Raw genomic sequence first — 19,262 nt, forward strand, 5'->3', positions numbered from 1 at the left:
CTGTGCTGTTTTTGCCCCATGATGCGCCGCATTGTAAATGCAGCACACCATAGGTGACGGAACAGCGGCACAGAATGACTAACACATCCCTGGTGATGCGCCAGTCATCATAAATGTATCCCTATGCTTCTTATCTTGTTAGAGATGAACCGCCATATGTATCATCAAAGTTTTTTGCATTTCCTAAATAGCGAACTTTAAGGAATAAATAGCGATTCTTTACCATTCCTAGTTTGCGATTAGCTATTTGCTAATTACAAATTACCCATTCATTTCCTTCATTTCCATAGGGCGGTTGGACTCACTTTTAGCTCGAACGGCTGAATGGATTTCCACGAAACTTGGCAAAATTGTAGGGACTGGTAGCCCGATGTGCCTTTGCTATGTCTCAAGATATATGCTCCAGTGGTTTTTACGAAAATTAACTTTGAAAAATATATATTGGGCTACATTGGCCTATATATATGTTGGAGCCCAAATGTAGCCCAATGTAGCCCAATGAAGCCCAATGTAGCCCAATGTAGCCCAAAGATGGCCGCCAGACACACAAAAAAACAAATGTAGCCCAAATATCAGCCAGATGTAGCCCAACTATAGCCCAGTGACAGAATGACCAATCAGCTTCGCAAACCTCCGTTACGCGAAGCGGAGCGCTGTTACAGATATATATCTTTTTTTGAACGTTAATTTCTCAAAATCCACTGGAGCACATATATTGAGACCTAGCAAAGGCACATCGGGCTACCAGTCCCTAATATTTTGCCAAGTTTCGTGCAAATCCATTCAGCCGTTCGATTATTATTATTCTTTTTTTTTTTTTGCCCCGCGGGGCCCTTTTAAAACCTCCACATCAAACCTAGGGGGTCAGCGAGGATCTACTATGCCCCCTTATAGTTATTTCCCCCTTTGTTTTGACCTCCTCTTGTCTCTCGATCCTACCGAGAGACAAGATGGCAGCCGCTACGGACTTTTTGGAATGTTGACAGACGCCGGAGAACCAATCAGCTTCGCTTCACAAAGCTCCGTTGCGCGTAAAGTACGCGTCCTGGGACGCTGCCAGGTCCGCTGTTACAGATATATATCTTTTTTTAAACGTTAATTTCTCAAAATCCACTGGAGCACATATATTGAGACCTACAAAAGGCACATCGGGCTACCAGTCCCTACAATTTTGCCAAGTTTCGTGCAAATCCATTCAGCCGTTCGGGCTAAAAGTGAGGCCAACCGCCCTATGGAAAACTCAATGTTAAAAACACGTTTTGGGACCCCCCTTTTTTCTCGGCCCCCCCTTGACGAACCCCCCCCAAATTTTCAAGGGCTGCTCAGAAACAAAATGTGCCATTTTCCTGAAAATTTCAGCCAATTCCGTCCACAAACGCCAAAGTTATTAGACATAGAATTTTCAAAAAACCCATAGAGAAAAAATCCTAACTATATATACCTACTGGCGACCGCCAGTAGGTAATATATATATATATATATATATATATATATATATAACATTTCTATGGCAAAATGAAACCCCTCATTTTGTTCCTTTGCAAATTAAATGTTTTAAGTGTTAACACTTTATTCCAATCAAGATGACTTCAGGTGTGCCATACTTTTGTCATAAGTAAGACTGTTAGCGCTCTAGTTGTTCTTTAGAACACTCGGGGACATTCTGTCACTGGGCTATAAATGGGCTACATCTGGCTGATATTTGGGCTACATTTGTTTTTTTTGTCTCTGGTGGCCATCTTTGGGCTACACTGGGCTACACTGGGCTACATTTGGGCTCTAACATATATATAGCCCAATGTAGCCCAATATATATTTTTCAAAGTTAATTTTCGTAAAAACCACTGGAGCATATATCTTGAGACATAGCAAAGGCACATCGGGCTACCAGTCCCTACAATTTTGCCAAGTTTTGTGGAAATCCATTCAGCCGTTCGAGCTAAAAGTGAGTCCAACCGCCCTATGGAAAACTCAATGTTAAAAACACGTTTTGGGACCCCCTTTTTTTTCCTCGGCCCCCGCTTGACGAAACCCCCCCAAACTTTCAGGGGACGCTCAGAAACAAAATGTGCCATTTTCCTGAAAATTTCTGCCAATTCCATCCATCAACGCCAAAGTTATTCAACATAGAATTTTCAGAAATCCCTATTCAAAAAAATCCGAACTATATATACCTACTGGCGACCGCCAGTAGGTTATGTAGGTGTTATATATATATATATATATATATATATATATTATTAGGGAAATTTGTAGAGTGCCTGGTTACGCGCACCGGCGTGTCCCAGCGCTATGGTAAGTGGGGTAAGCAGTCCAAGCAGCCATCACAGCCGCCTACCTTCCAAATAGGTGAGTCTTGAGTTTCCTTCTGAAAATGGATTCTGAAGGCTCCAAACGTAGCTCTGATAGCAGACCATTCCACTGCTTGGCAGCCAAATATCTGAAAGACCTGCCCCCCATTCGAGCTTTCTTTATTTTTGGGATTTTCAGTAGCCCTGTGCAGGAGGAACGCAGGTTCCTTGTAGGCTCATACCGGGTAACCAGACTGTGTAGCGGGACTGGGGCTTTGCCGCCCAGGATGCGATGACACATAGAAAGAGCCTTGAACTCCACCCTGCGCCTGACAGGAAGCCAGTGCAGGGTCTGGAGCGCTGCCTTTGAGGATGATCTCCTGGGGAGCCTCAGAATTAGGCAAGCAGCTGCATTTTGCAGCACTTGGAGGTGGTTGAAGGCCCTTCCCGTGACCCCCAGATACAGCAAATTGCCGTAATCTAGGCGCGAGGTGACGAGGGCATGCACCAGCGTCCGGCGAGCTGTAATGGGCAGAAGATCCAGGACCTTCCTCAGAGTTTTTAAATCTCCGAAGCATGCCCCCACCACCCGGCCAATCTGGGGGCCAAAGGCAAGGTCAGCGTCAAACCATACCCCAAGATTCTTTACTTCCTGGCAAGGTACAGGTGTTTCTCCTAGACAAGGTGGCCACCATGCCGACGACCATACAGATGGTCCTCCCCCCACCACGAGTACCTCGGTCTTACTGCCATTGAGTTTCAAGCAGTTGGCGGACATTCAGGTTGCCAGTTCTTGCATGCAAACTCTGAAGTTGTCCACCGCAAGACTTGGTATACATGAGAGGGATATGACCAGCTGCGTGTCGTCGGCATAGGACACGAGGCGCAAGCCATAGCTTTCAACTATAGCCGCCAGCGGGGAGATGTACAGATTGAACGAAGTTGGGCTCAGGGACGAGCCCTGCGGCACGCCCTGGCCCAAGCTAATCTCCCTAGAGTGACATTCTCCCTGGCGGACTTGAAAGCATCTACCTGTCAGGAAAAACAGGATCCATCTAAGCGCAGCTCCTGATACCCCTCCATCATTCAGACACTGTAGCAAGATGGAATGAGCTACAGTGTCAAATGCTGTGCTTAGGTCCAGGAGGATTAGGGCCATAGTCTGGCCCTCATCCACTCCCTGCCGTATGGACTCTACTGCCATAAGTAATGCTGACTCCGTCGAGTGCCGTGGACGGAAGCCAAACAGAGTCGTGAAGTAGGGAAGCCTCTTCCACAAAGTCCATCAGCTGGAGGTTCACAGTTTTCTCAGCAACCTTTGTCTAACCTGTCATAGCTGATATTGGGCTTCTTTTGGAGAGGAAGGACCACCGCCCGTTTCCAGGCATCTGGAACAGTGTGGGTCCCAAAAGAGATGTCCAGGAGATGACGATGACAAATATACGGCTCCAATAGGTGCAGACTGCACATCAGGCGTCTGGGCGTAGTAGGGTCCCTAGGGGAGCCTGACTTTATTGATCCGCAGATCTGGATAAGTTTCTCAGTAGGCGGGGTGACTAATGTAGTTAGCACCCGTTGTTCTCCCCTTACCCCAGGCACCCGTTCAATCTCGGGGCCTATGATAGCTCGGCTTCGAAAGGCCGAATAGATAGTTGCTACCTTATTGGCAAAAAACTCCACTATTCGGTTACAGCTGTCCACCCTGCAGAATTCTTCTGGGACTGCCGCAGGCTTCCCAACCGAGAGTGATTTATATATTAAAAACAATTCCTTCATGGAGTTTTCTGCTTCCCTAATCCTGGTATCGTAGTACACCTTTTTAGCCTTCCTGATTAATCTATGGTAGGTGCGCCTACTTGCAACATAGTCAATTTTAGCTTGAGTGGCGAAGGCTGACCTCCACTGCCTTTCTGCGCATTTGCATGCGACCTTGGCCACCCGCACCTCTTCATTGTACCAAGGTGCCGTTCTCTGGGCACGTCCCCCCGTTCTAGTCAGGGCAAGCGGAGTAACCTGGTCCAAGGCCTCCGTGATACGCTGGTCCAGATTATTGTTGGCTTTCTCCACATCCTCCCCCCCCCCTGGACCACCCCCTACCGTAAGTGCCTCATTAAACCTGGCTTGGGAGAAGTTAGCCCATCTCCGACTAGGACGATTAAGTGCTACCTGCTCCGGTAATCTGGCTCCCGGAATGTGTATCAAATAGGGCACCAGATAATGGTCTGACCAAGGAATGGGTACGGGGGTCAAGGCCTCCGCCTGTCCCCAATTGGCAAAAATAGGGTCCAGTAAGTGGCCCCGCAGATGGTTGGGATTTTTAACTATCTGCTCAAGCTGAAGTGCACTCATCTCTTTGCACAGGTTCCCGGCCGTCTTGTCCGCAGGATCATCCAGGTGTAGGTTGAGATCACCCAACACCAGAAACTTATCCGTGAGCAGAGCTGCCTCTGTGATACCTTCACCCAGGCTCTCGCCAAATTTGGCGGACGGGCCAGGTGGCCTGTATATCAAGAGGACCTTCACAGTGTAGCCCCCATTCACCTGATTGGAGAAGACACCCGTCTCACTTTCCGTGATCACAGTCTGCTCCAGATGGCAGCGAAGCCCCTGCTTGGCGGCAATGGCTATCCCTCCACCTCTACCCTTCGGTCTATCTTGCCTTACCAGGGTGTAACTCTCCGGAATAGCTTCAATGGCCTCTGAGGTAGAGTCACAGTCTAGCCATGTCTCCGTAAAGAATACTAGATCCCATTGCTTTTCACTAAGGAGATCATAAATATCTAGTTTGTGCTTGCGTAGAGACCGAACATTCAGCAAGCCACAGACTAGCTCGTAATGCTCGCTCTTTGCCGTCTTGGACAGGTTGTAGGTGAATTGGCAGTGACTGCAAACAGTGTTCTCCTCAACACTCATGCCATGCAGACAAGAGCTGCTAGCACCCATGTTGCGGAGGGACAACAGCTCAGCTCTGCTCCAGCGTGTGTATCCTCTCGGATGTCACACTATGTCAGAATAGTTCCTTAGTGCGTACCTCGTACACACTGACTGACTGAAGTATTTATAAAGCGCTCGAATGCCGTGGCGTCTTGGCGCTGCAGTGACGGAAGGGAGCAGTGAGAGCAGATCTTTTAAGGTGATGAAAAGAGCCAAGTCTTCAGCGCCTTTCTGAAGCAGAGCAAGGATTTTTGTGAGCGCAGCGCAGGGGGCAGAGAGTTCCATAGTCTGGAGGCTTGGTGCGAAAAGGACCTGCCGCCCCATCGCATTCTTTCTATTCTTGGCTGACATATCAGATCAAGACTGGCTGACCTTAGCGTACGTGAAGGCAGATACCGGGGGAGGAGTGTGGACATGTCTTGTGGTCCCGCGCCATACAAGGATTTATGGATTAAACAGAGGGCTTTGAACCGTATTCTTGATCTGATTGGAAGCCAATGAAGTTCCTTGATGGCTTTGGACGTTGGATGACGGTAGGGTAGATTTAACAGGACCCTAGCTGCGGCATTCTGGATTGCCTGCAGTTTGTTTAGTTGTTTTTCTCCTGTGCCCAGATAGAGTGAGTTGCAATAGTCCACTCGGGACATTACTAATGCACTCAGTACCGTTTTTTTTAATGTAGGAGGGATGTAGGGTAAAACTTTCCTAAGAACCTTGAGGGTGTAGAAGCAGGTGGAGGTAACCTGGTTAATCTGAGATTTACAGGAGAGATCTTTATCTACCAGGAAGCCAAGATTTCTTACCTTGTCTGCAGGACTAGGGCAGATGCCTGCCTCCGAAGGCCACCAAAGGTCGCTCCAAATGGATGATTTCTGACCGAATTCGATTATTTCGGTTTTGTCAGTGTTCAATTTTAAGAAGTTAAAGCTCATCCAGTTTTTTACACCGAGAAGGCATTTCTTAAAACACTCTGCCGTAGCCTCAATGGATTGGGATACTGACACTATTATTTGAGTGTCATCTGCGTAAGACACTAATTGCAGACCATGAGATTGAATTAGGGCAGCTAAGGGGGTCACATATAGATTAAACAGGGTGGCTGACAGCGCCGAACCCTGAGGGACCCCACCTGGGAGGGAGAACTCATCTGTTTGTAAGCCTTCCCAGTGTACTTGTTGGATTCGAGAATCCAGGAAGGATGTTAGAAGAGTTAGGGCAGTACCAGTAAAGCCTAGAGTTTTCAGTCTGTTTAATAGAATCGAGTGGTTCACGGTGTCGAACGCCGCTGTGAGATCTAGTAGAATCAAGGCCGTTCTACCACCCTCGTCCATTTTCCTTCGAATGTTTTCGGTTGCCATGATAAGGGCAGACTCTGTTGAATGAAGGGGGCGAAAGCCATGCTGAGAGGAGTCTAGGAGCTTGTTGTGGTCAACATATCGCATCATTTCTTGATTTATGTTTTTTTCCAAAATCTTAGCTGGCAAGGGTAAGCAGGATATTGGTCGGTAATGTTTGAGTACCGTAGGGTCTAAAGAATCCTTCTTAAGGATTGGTCGAATGCAGGCTTATTTCCAGCTGCTGGGGAAAACCCCTGATGTGATAATATTTATCAGAGGGGTCAGGACGGCTGCCACCGTCTGTGGGATCATGTGTAATATGCGTGGCGGACATGGATCTAATGGGGACCCTGACTTCATCTGTAGAATAAGGTCTGTGACCTGTATCTCCTCTAATAAGGGAAAGCAGGAGTAGCTGGGCCCGGTTAGGGAAGTAGTATCGTTGTTATCGTTGGGCGTAGTTGATGCAGAGGAGCTAAGGTCATTGTAGACTGTCTGGACTTTTTGCTGGAAAAAGGTTGCAATGTTGGTAACGAGGTTCTGGTCAGGGCTGAAAATACTGTCACGGGGGGTCTTGGTCAACTGGGCGCAACAGGTACACAACAGGCACATACTACATAAATTGCAGTGCAGGAATAATTTGTTGTTTATTGATATAACAGCGTGCTGCCCATGATGTGTTCCGACAGTGCCTGTGGCCTTGATCACACGATTAAATATACCATCAGTAGGTAGCGCAAAGTGCCACAACACCATGTGACTGATTACATATTTAAAGTGCATAGAAACCAGACCACGTTCAACTGCATTACAAGAAGAAAGACTACCATACTGAAATCACGGAAAACGCTCGCTAGCCGTCAGAAGTGCGGAGAAAGCGGACGTTTGTTCCTCCCAGCCCTGGGACGCTTGTGGAATCACCTGTGTAAGCTGTTTGCAGAGTGTGAGGACGGGCGTGGGACTGCGAGGTTCAGCATCCTCAGCGGCTTGCCACTCGCCGGAGCCTCTTCCCGCCCCGCCTCCCAGCAGTTCATTACAGCTCGCGGCCCCCGCTTCGCGGGAGCCGCTCGCTAGCCGTCAGAAGTGTGGAGAAAGCTGACGTTTGTTCCTCCCAGCCCTGGGACGCTTGTGGAATCACCTGTGTAAGCTGTTTGCAGAGTGTGAGGACGGGCGTGGGACTGCGAGGTTCAGCATCCTCAGCGGCTTGCCACTCGCCGCAGCTGGAGCCTCTTCCTGCCCCGCCTCCAGCAGTTCATTACGGCTCGCGGCCCCCGCTTCGCGGGAGCCGCTCGCTAGCCGTCAGAAGTGCAGAGAAAGCTGACGTTTGTTCCTCCCAGCCCTGGGACGCTTGTGGAATCACCTGTGTAAGCTGTTTGCTGAGTGTGAGGACGGGCGTGGGACTGCGAGGTCCAGCATCCTCAGCGGCTTGCCACTCGCCGCAGCTGGAGCCTGTTCCCGCCCCGCCTCCCAGCAGTTCATTACGGCTGGCGGCCCTCGAGACAAATCATCACTTGGGCATTTACTAAGTTGCTTTGACCAGTTGTTCATATTGGGGAAACTAAAAAAATCTAAATAAAAGGTTTAACCTAAAACGCGTTAATAGAAACCTTTCAAAATCACTCATGTGCAGCTTAACATATGGTTGCATATTGCTAGTGGTCATTATTAGTTGATGCGCAGCCACTGTCTTTTTTGTTATTTCAACATTGGTTCTGCGGTCTCCCAAGTGCATCATACAAAATTTCTACGTTCTTTTCTAGATACATGTCACATCAATGAGGGATCATCATAATAATCACGGTGGCCTATATTTGTAAGAAACATCTTTACATAACATAGCCATCCCATCTTGCTGACGTTATCAAGACTCATCACATCCCTCAAAATGGAACAATTAAAAACACACTCCTCGGTAGTCCATACCCTATGCCACAGGGGAACCGGTGCTACCTTAATGATGTCTTCTATATATGGTTGACCAAGTTCAGCAACGGAATCTAAAGTTGACTCCCAACAACACATACATTCCTAATCTCTACCACCTGTTCAAGAGCTGGCATTTTCCACTTAGCAGAGAAGTGAATAGCAACTAGAGGATGGGCTGTGGCTGCCAAGAATCCATATCCAACTTATGGCACCTGACAATGTCGGCTTTGTGTATCCACACACATGCTCTTAAGGCACAGGTTGATGATGTGACCGATCAACCAGTGCCAAAGTTCCTGATCCTCTTCTGACTGCAATGGGGGCTCAGTTCACAGTGCTTTCGAATACAGTAGACAGCAGTCATGTTGTCTGCCCGGATCAAAACGTTCTATTGTTTGTCGTGTGGCATGAACACTATTACGACTACTCTGTCACCTTTGATTTGTAAGAGTTCAATGTGAATCCTTGCATCTGAGCAGAACCAGGAGCGCTTATTCATGGCACAAGAATTTGCAACCAATTGACAACTGGCCAGTTTAATGAAACTTTATTTTCATTCTACAACAGATGCGAAAATTTGAAAATACGTGTGGCGATTTTATCATATGTGAAGTAATGGGGTTATATGTCTACATATACAATGAAAAGATTAAAATTGCAGATTTTGTGCAAATGTTCCCTTTGAGCCTTTAACCAATGTAGTAAGAAATATAATTTTTTCACTGCCCTACAATGTTAGACTGTTACATGGAATACAATGTGGAGGAACGATTGTAAGAATAATACTTAATTGTCTAAAATAATTAATTGTTAAGCAGAATACACTGTTAAGGAAAGATTGTATGAAACCTTTGATGAGACAAATGGTAAGGATGTAAATTACATATATATATACTATATGAAATATTATTAGAACAATGTTTTTGGTTAATATTAAAATAAAAGCTAGCACTATAAACAAGCTGTTGCTCATATTGTATAACAGCCAAAGAAGTGGAAATGCTTTGCTGATTAGTTACAAACTGGAGATGATTTTGTAGCACTCAATATAGCAAGACCTCATTGGGACAACTTCCTTTCTAGGTAAACAGTACATACTATTGACTAAACACCTAGGCTAAGCCATTGAAAACATAAAAAAAATATATATACTTTACTGTGAATGCAGCCTACCGTTATCAAATATAATCAAGCCTGTAGCCACTGCCCCTTCCAGAGTGCTTGTGGATTTCATAAGCTGAAATTGAAGGCAGACAAAAGTTAGCATACAAGTGATGTGTTAACAGGGTATACATTTCTCACTTTAATGAAAAGTTAGAATGGCTTCATTATATTGTAAATCTGTATAGTGACCAGACATTAATAATCAGCTATTTTAAAGCCGTCTAAACTTAGTGAATAACTGATTATTAAATTTCTAAAATCAGTTTTAGTTACTTTGACTAAGATAGTCTATAAAGGTCTAGTACTACAGGATTGTCCTCCATATGGAATTGACCCATAAATTGTAACCGGAAGCAAGCTTATCCAATAGCAGGTATTTAAACCAATGATTCGTTTCATTATAATCACAATTGTAATTCCTGAAAGCGAACAACCAATTTGGATCAACCACAGTAACACTGTTTGATAGAAAGAGAATAGGCCTTCCCCATAATACTAAATAAAGGAAATGGATAGTGCGAAATTGGCCAGGCAAAGGTAATTACTGGAAAAACTTACATTTTACATATTTCACACCAGAATGTAACTGGAGTAAGCAAAACTTTCAACCTGATTTATTTTAAAAAGAGGAAGCTAAATTTACCCAAGGAACCTAGAAGTAGTTTTGTAAAATAAGGTTAAGTCCTGTTATTTTCAATGCTTAACGCTTGGTGGAATCAGACTTCCTAATGGGATCTATTAATATTATTTTAATTCGAGAAGATTCAGTGCACCTTGTGAAGTTGTTATAGGTCATTTTGTTCAGGCATGTTGCGGTGTTCAGATTGTCAACTGAAAGATGTGTAAATAAGTTACTGTTTTATCATTTTTAAAGAAGGATAGTGGAAAAGTTCAGGTCAAAGCACGTAAAAAACACCAACGCAGAGTAAGAATCATCATTTTGATTAACTTCCCTCCCCTTAATAGGAAAAGTTGAAAGTGATTTGTGCTTCATCAGAGTTACATTTGTTGGCTGAACTCTGGCCATATTCTGCAGCCCAGGATTTAATTGCTAGTAGAGCAGCATGAGGTATTTCACTTGCAAAAATTGCAATGTTATCAGCATAGGTCAAACCCTTAGCTTAGTCCTCTAAAAGAGAATGGGGTGACATTATAGGCATCTTTAAAAGTAAAAATAAAGAAGGGGAGGGATCCGGCCAGAGACAGCAATGGCTGTCTGACGAGCAAGTTCCACTGAGCTGGGAGGCCCGGCTGATATGGCAGCAGGCAGTGCTCCTAGACTCAGGCGATTTTTCTGGTGGATGGACTCATCGTCCCCCAGGGCCTCAGCACTATCGATCCGGCTGCACTTGGGCCCTCTTCTCACTGCACTCCTCCCTCAGAAGTCTTTCGGCGCAGGGGGCCTGGGGTGAGAGGGCCGCCTTTAAGACAGTACGGGTCAGATGCTGGGAGTGGCCAACTGTGGACCACCTTTGAGAGGGAAGCTGTAGCATTGGACTCCTTGCCCCATCCAGCAGTGATCAGGGTGGTACGAGCGGGCAAAGACCTGGCCTGCAGAGAGCACTTCCCTCGTCTCATTGTCGGTCTCCTTGCTTTCCCGTCTTCTCTGCCACCCTTGTGCCTCCCCCCCTTTGATCTTGCTCCACACCGGGAGCTGGCAAGTGCACAGGAAGGCCCCTCAACCAATTCTCTGGACCATCCAAGTAATACCTGTGGTCCCCACATTGCACGCAGGGCGAATGATGCCCTCCCTCCCCAGCCTCTTGACGCAGTCCTCGTCAGAGCACTGCCTTTTTGTCTACTATCTGCCTGTCTGTTGGTGTACCTCGCTGACCGGAAGCTTGCTGGGGATTCACGCCCACTCTCTCACTTGGGACCTTCATGCTGCACGCCATGGCCTCCTGGAAACTCACCAGTCGGCTGCTCTTCATGGAAGTTCACTCCCAGACCAAGCCGACGCCCGCCTGTCCTGGGAACTCCTTGGAACACATGATGTACCTAATCCTAAAGGAAATCTCTGCGGCGGGGCACAAAATCCAAGTCTTGTCTGACTTTTCCAGGGAGACAAAGGAAAAGCGAAGAGGGTTATGGTCCCCTAGACCGCAACAGCGCAAGTGGGACATACAGTCTGGTGTTTTTGAGCCGGTGGGCATTTGAATCACTATGTACGGCAAATCCAAGGAATTCCACGATTCGAAGAAATTGCAATCTTTCTTGGACAGTCTGCATGATAGGTCATGGGCCCGGCTCCGGCCACCCCATCCCTCTCCATCTCCACCATCGCCATGCTACTGCTGAGGACTGAGGACCAGCAGCTCCACAGGACCTGAAACCAGGACATGTTCCACCATCTGCAGAGTGGCAGAGAGAAGGCCATCAAGGTGGTGACGGAGCGGACCTAGGACAGAAGCCGCAACAAGTCCTGCTCAAGGCCGGCCCACCCATTGATATACTTAATCAGAGTCTTCAGTTGCTGTATCCTTGAGTCGTTATCTTTATGGGACTAACGGATGAGTATGGCATGTTTGCTTACTGCTCACTGTTTATTGCCAGTTCATGTTATGTTAATTGCTTGTTTTCTCATGTTCACTTGAGTCTGCGCAGTTCTTTCACCTTGCGGTGTGTATGCCGGACGCACGTAGCAAGCCCTCTCTAGCCATCTCGACCATACTGCGGCCGTGCTTATCCGTACTACCCACATCCTCTTCCTCTGCCACGCCCTTCCCTCCTAGGGTGCGTCATCATTCTCCCTCTCTTCCCAACCCCTCTGATCGCGGTCATTCATTCCATCACTCATTTGCACTTTCCTGCTGCACACATCAGTGTCCTCCTTAGACGCCCAGCTGGTTGCTGCACTCCCCAGTTCTCGGGCCTACCCGGGCTGACCAGATCTCTAGGTTTGAAACCACAGATTACAGTTTACAAGTGTTTGTCCTGACCATTGGTTGGCTTGAGGGGGGGTGGCCAAGATGGCAGTCGCAAAGGCAGTGTAATTCAGAGCTCCATGCTGAGCCCTCTTTTTTTCCTGCATTTATCCCCCACATCCCAAATAATTTCTGCTTTGTATCGCTTTGTTCACCCAAAGTGTGGCAGGGTATGCTCTGACTTGAGTCCCTTGTTCACTTGGCCACTGGATTCAAGATAGCCTGGCTGATGAGGATTATGAATACGAAACCGGTCCCAGGATGCTTGTTTCCAGTCCAGGGAAGACATGGCTTGGCAGTTCGGGCTGTACTGTTCCCATGAGGCACAGGGTCAGACTGATTTGCATATAGCCATGTCTGAACTGGGGTGGCTGAGTGAACTAAAGAATGGTGATGGATTAAACCCAGATAGGTTGACTGGGGGTGAGTGTTTGATTTGTTCAAACGCTCCGTCCATCATCCCCTTTTGTATCGCTTTGTCCACCTGCCTGGGCATCACACCCAGCTCGGAGGCATCAACAGACCATCAACAGACATAGCCTTCACTGGGGTGGATGAGTTTGCCCGGCTGTCTATTGGCTGCGTGATATGGCCTGTGGCGGTGAACCCTGTTGGAGACCTGTGACACACGTGGCATGCTTGGCCTGGCAAGCGGACCCCGTACTAGTCTATGGACGCTTGTGGATGCCCAGGTGTGCCTGTACTTGCGCTCCATTGATCTGCACAAAGAACAGGCACGTGTCTTCGCCACTTGCTGCTGAGCAAGCGGATTGGGCATGGCCGACCTTACCCCGCGCTGAATGATTGTGTGGCCTGAAACTCCGGCAAATGTGCCAATCTCTGAGTGAAAGAGCCAGAGTCGATAACCAGTGAGTTCCGCTGCACTGCATGAGGACTCGGACCCCTACTGGGGGAGGCATGGTGCACCTGGGTGTGCCTGCTGCCCTTCTCCCGTGGATTTGGGCATGGTGCTGCTGTGTGGGAGCGTGGTGCTTTGCTGGACCCCCGCCCACCCCGGGGCTCTCTATTGCAGGCTAATCTGGGCCATGGTTTTGGCAGCACCCGTGGGCCAGGCTGATTGCAACACCTTCAGCAACTGCGCAGTGATTGTGTTCGGATTATGATGTCTCCCTCTGCTGGCCAATGCTGTTAAACTGGCCTGTGCGTGGCAGAGAGACTGAACTGCCCGTCGGACTGAGGCTGCTGCCCTATAAAGAGCAGCCTATGTGAGATCCCAACTCGCATTTGCTATTGCCTATATGGACTTGCTGCCGGACGTGCACTCGAGAGGCCCCATGTCTGGTGCGGCCTCCACAGCTGCTGACTGGTCAGACAGTCCCTTGTGATTACACCAGTGCTCGGTCTCAAAGCGGCTTGGGTGCTGTAGAAAAGGGCCGACATCCTGTGTCAGCAGCTCGTGGCCGGTTGATGTAAGGGCCTGTGGTTTGCATGCCATCTGTGATTGCCTGCCTGTGCCCGTGCAGGGGTGCCATCAGTCTTTTTACTGTTTGGTGCCCAATGGAGTCACCCACTGCACTTCTCCCCTCGGAGTGGCTGCACTTTCGGATTCTGTCAATACCCACCACTCAAGCCTTCTCGCTGATCCCTCTCTGGAAGACACTGGTTGAGTCCTCACAGTGTGTACACTCCTCTGCAGCTCCTCCAGGTATACCACGCCGATCCATGGACATTATGACGCCCAGAGGTGCAAAACCACAGCATATGGTGGGTGGCACCGCCGAACCGGCCTTGGCTCACAGGGACAAGACCCCTAATAGCTTGCAACACTAGGAAAACACTAGGAAAACCCTCTCCAAAGAAATTTGGCGCAGTTTGATAAAGTACCCCAACCCATCTTAGACACTAAAACCTTCCTGGAGACCTGAATGGACTCGGTCTCACTAGAGGTCAATTTATTGCGTGTCGATCATCACAAACTGTCGGATCGTGTAGCTGAAATTGAATCTGCGTAGGCAGTTGTTTACCCCACCAATAAAGATTTGCAGGAATGTCTGAAGAAGGTGGAAGCGGAGGTCGCCCTCTTGCACCGTAGGCAGAAGATGCTGAGGGCAGATACAGGCGTAACAACATCCGCCTGATGGGCTTCCCTGAACACTCAAAGGGCCCCAAGCGTGTAACTATTCTTAGAGGACTGGCTAGTCCTCACTGTCCTTGATGGCAAGGCCCCGAATTTCTTCTTGATTGAGAGGGCGCACCGGACTCAGGGAGACTCCGTCTTTTCCGGGAGCTTCCCACACCCCATTATAGCAAGGCTCCTCAACCGTCGAGCCTGCAGCGCTTCCGTTTCAACTGTGTCCCTGACGTGGCATTAGACCGCTCTTCGCCCTCTCTCTGAACAGCACCACCCGGTCAAACCGCTCAACACCTTTGCCAATGGTTGACCCATATCAATCAATCAAGAACATTTGTAAAGCGCGCTACTCACCCGCTAGGGTCTCAAGGCGCTGGGGGGGCTGCTACTGCTCGAAAAGCCAGGTCTTGAGTTGCTTCCTGAAGGAGGGATGGTCCTGGGTGAGTCGTAGGTGGGTGGGGAGGGTGTTCCAGGTCTTGGACGCCAGGTAGGTGAAGGATCTTCCTCCGGTGGTGGTTCTGCGGATCCGTGGGACGGTGGCAAGGGCGAGGCTGGTGTAGCGGAGCTGGCGGGTTGGCGTGTAGAACGTGAGGCGGTTGTTGAGGTATTCGGGGCCCAAGTCGTGGAGAGCCTTGTGTGCGTGGGTGAGGAGTCTGAACGTGATCCACTTGCTGATGGGGAGCCAGTGCAGGTCCCTCAGGTGGGCGGAGATGTGGCTGTGTCGGGGGATGTCCAAGACAAGTCGTGCTGAGGCGTTCTGGATGCGCTGGAGTTTTTTCTGTAGTTTAGCGGTTGTCCCAGCGTAGAGGTCGTTCCCGTAGTCCAGACGGCTGGTGACAAGGGCCTGGGTGACCGTTTTCCTGGTTCCGGTGGGGATCCATCGGAAGATGTTACGGAGCATGCGGAGTGTGTTGAAGCAGGAGGAGGTAACAGCGTTAACTTGCCTGGCCATCGTGAGGGAGGAGTCAAGGATGAAGCCCAGGTTGTGTGCGTGGTCCGTGGGCTTGGGTGAGGGGCCCAGAGAAGGGGGCCACCAGGAGTCGTCCCAGGTGAAGATGGATGGGCCGAGGATGAGGACTTCAGTCTTGTCTGAGTTCAGTTTCAGGCAGCTAAGCTTCATCCTGCCTGCGATGTCTTTCATTCCATCCTGGAAGCTGGCTCTTGCGGAGGTGGGGTCGTTGGTGAGGGAGAGGATCAGTTGGGTATCGTCAGCGTAGGAGATGATGTTGAGGTTGTGCTTGCGTGCGATGGCTGCGAGGGGGATCATGTAGACGTTGAAGAGGGTGGGGCTGAGCGAGGAGCCTTGAGGTACGCCGCAGATGATCTTTGTGGCTTCTGCGAGGAAGGGCAGGAGACTGACTCTTTGGGTTCTGTCGGAGAGGAAGGAGGAGATCCGTTCCAGGGCCTTTCCTTGGATCCCGGCGTGGCGGAGGCGGGTTGTCAGGGTGCAGTGGCAGACCGTATCGAACGCGGCGGAAAGGTCGAGCAGGATGAGGGCGGCAGTGTCTCCGTTGTCCAGCAGGGTCCGGATGTCGTCGGTGCCCGCGATGAGGGCGGTCTAGGTGCTGTGGTTTGCTTGGAATCCGGACTGCGATGGGTCGAGGGAGCCGTTCATCTCCAGGAAGGCTATCAGCTGTTTGTTGACGGTTTTCTCGATGACTTTTGCAGGGAAGGGGAGGAGCGAGATGGGGCGGAAGTTCTTGATGTCTGAGGGGTCTGCGGTGGGTTTCTTCAGGAGGGCGCTGATCTCTGCGTGCTTCCAGCTCTCCGGGAAGGTGGCCGATATGAAGGAGTTGTTGATGATGTCCCGAAGTTTGGGTGCGATGATGGAGTCGGCCTTTTTGACGATGTGGTGGGGGCAGGGATCGGCTGGGGAGCCAGAGTGGATGGTGTTCATCGTGTGGGTGGTATCTTCCGTGCTGACCTGAGTCCAGGCGCACAGGGTGGTGGTGGGGGGTGTAGGTTCGGTGGTGGGGTGAGAGTTCTGAGCGCCGTCACGATACCTGCCAGCTCACACACCAGACGGGCCGTTAATAGGCCTACTATTCTCTTGTACATGACATTCACACCAGAACTGATTTCTTACTTTGCATAGCTGACCAGGGTGGAATACTTAGCGCACACTCTCTCTGACTTTTCCCCAGCACAGCTCACCATCTGATGGGGGTGTTCACGACCCCTCATACCCACATCGCGACTCCAAGTGGAGGTACTGACCCACACCCCATCCCCGTTGGGCAGAACTTGCCTAATGTCTTGAAAATTATTTCAAGCTTAATGCAGGTACCGCGTCCTCCTCAGCTGTTGAGTGGGATGCTCACAAGGTGGTAGTGTGAAGCCATTGACTACCTGTGAGGTGCGTAGGAGGTTATCAGAGGACCTTTTGGTAACTGAACGTGATCTTCGCTCTTTGGAGGTCCAGGCTACCACTCAGACAGCCTCTATGGAGCAACTACAATGACTGCGCAAGCAGAGCTCAGAGGCTGGCGCACACTGAGCACACATGATTATAGGTGGCGCTCGGCCCTGCAACATGCCAAAGGGTATCAAGCGGGGAAACTGCTGGTGTAGTTGACACACAATAATCAACCACCCCCTTTATGAATCGTTTTGGCCACTATAGGAGTGGAAGGGTATGCTCAGACATTAGTCCCTTGCTCACTGCACCATCAGGATTCAAGCAAGCCGGGCCGAAGACGGCTGCAATGCCAGAAACCGGTCCCCGGAAGCTTGTTTCCTTTCCAGTAAAGAATTGGCTTGGTAGTTTGGTCTGCCCTGTTCCCATGATGCACTGGGCCAGGGACAGACTAATTTGCATGTAGCCAGGTTCTGAACTGGGATGGTGCAGTGAGCTAAAAAACGGTGATGGATCAAGCCCTGATCTTTTGACTGGGTAGGAGTGTTCTGCTTAATTCAGATGCTCTGTCCATCACCACCCCCTTTATGACACAATAATCAACAGCGCACTCCCGTAGGTGCATTATAGTCAGTGGATAGCATAGTGTTGACCAGGCAACTGAATATTAATTAAGCCTTTCGGGACTACTACTGCAAGCTCTATTCCGCCCCAGCTGCTGCGGAGACTCACACCATACAGGAATATTTTGAAACCCTACACTTGACGCGTCTGAATGCCCTGCATCGAGCGGAACTTGACACACCTTTGCTGCTGGAGGAGGTGAGCACTGCTATATCCTTGATTACCCAGATGGGTTGCCCATTGAGTAATAGGACACCTTACCCACTCAGACCACACAATGTCTTCTTGACATCTTAAATTAGGCTAGAGAGCGGGGTTGCATGCCAGATACACTCGGCGAAGCACTTTTATAGTCTTGCCCATGCCCGGTAGGGACCCATTGGACGTTCGATCAGATCGGCCTCTATCCCTGCACAATATAGATTGTAAGATCTTAGGCAAAATCCTGGTGAAACATCTCCTTCTCCTAGTAAAGTCGCTGGTCCACCTAGATAAATCTGGGTTCATCCCAGGCTGCAGCACCTTCCTGAACATGAGTCACCTCTTATACAGTACCGGAAGACACTCCCCGGCTGGGTTGCAGTGTCGCTAGATATATAAAAAGCATTCAACATCATAGGCTGGGAATACTTATTTTCAGTCCTACCTAATATGGGGTTCGGCCCAGTATTCTTCAACTGAGTGTGCACTCTATGCTAATCCTGAGGCGCATGTTAAAACGGGACAAGTGATTTCTGATAAATTCCCTATCTGTAGAGGTTCCTAGACAGGACTGCCCCCTATACCCTCTCATTATTGCCCTCGCCATGAACCTCTGGCTTGACAGCTCCACCAGCTAGCAGACTGGGGGATACGAGAGAGTGATATGCACATCATCTCGCTATATGCTGATGATGCCTTGATATTTCTGGGGCTGTGCACTCATCCCAGCTGGATTTGATGCAAATCTTAGACAACTTTGGCACGATTGCAGGCCGAAGGGTAAATTGGCCAAAATCCTCCGTTTTCCCCAAGTACATGTGTAGATTAATGATCAAGTGGAGCGCCCAGACGCACACTTGAAATGGTGCTATGACACCTTCAAGTACTTCAGGTACTTAGGCATGCAGATATACCACTCTGAACACGACATCAATGAGGAGAACCAGGATAAGGCTATAGGGTCAGTTCGTTGTTCTCTTCCTTTCTGGTGTTTACTTCGACTATCCCCGCTGGGTCGGGTCGCTCTCTCCAAAATGCTAGTACTTCCGCGCTTGCTTTATTATTTTGCAGCTCGTCGCATCGTGCTCCCTAGGGGCTTTTTCCTTGATCTCAACGGGTTATTACTGGAATTGATCTGGGGCATCTGCTAACACCGATTTGCATAGCGGCACAACTGCAATGGCCTTTGGCCTGGTTGAGCATGCCGATCAACCCAGAATCCTTGCCTCGCGACACTACAGGGAACAAACATTTACACTTGGCTTTCCGACCCAATCATTTGCCCAGAACATGGATACCGTCAGATGACTGTGGCCCCTCTCCTGCTGGCAGAAATACTTAAATCCTGAGGTACTGTTCCTTCCTTAAATCAGGATTCAATGCTCAGGACAGGTGGCTGGAAAAGGTTTTATT

The 19,262-nt window shown here is 49.1% G+C and overlaps 1 protein-coding gene across 2 annotated transcripts in view; it reads right to left on the bottom strand.

The window, feature by feature from the left end:
- The window catches only part of SMARCAD1 (SNF2 related chromatin remodeling ATPase with DExD box 1), an 809,617-nt gene that overhangs the window by 547,776 nt on the left and 242,579 nt on the right, over positions 1–19,262 (bottom strand). For both annotated transcript variants that reach the window (XM_078676227.1, XM_078676228.1), the window contains exon 5: positions 9,662–9,725. In XM_078676227.1, coding sequence (XP_078532353.1) covers positions 9,662–9,725 — 64 coding nt within the window. The remainder of the gene's footprint in view (positions 1–9,661; positions 9,726–19,262) is intronic.

The sequence above is a fragment of the Lissotriton helveticus genome, chromosome 2_1, assembly GCF_964261635.1.
Source record: "Lissotriton helveticus chromosome 2_1, aLisHel1.1, whole genome shotgun sequence".
Lineage (NCBI taxonomy): Eukaryota > Metazoa > Chordata > Amphibia > Caudata > Salamandridae > Lissotriton > Lissotriton helveticus.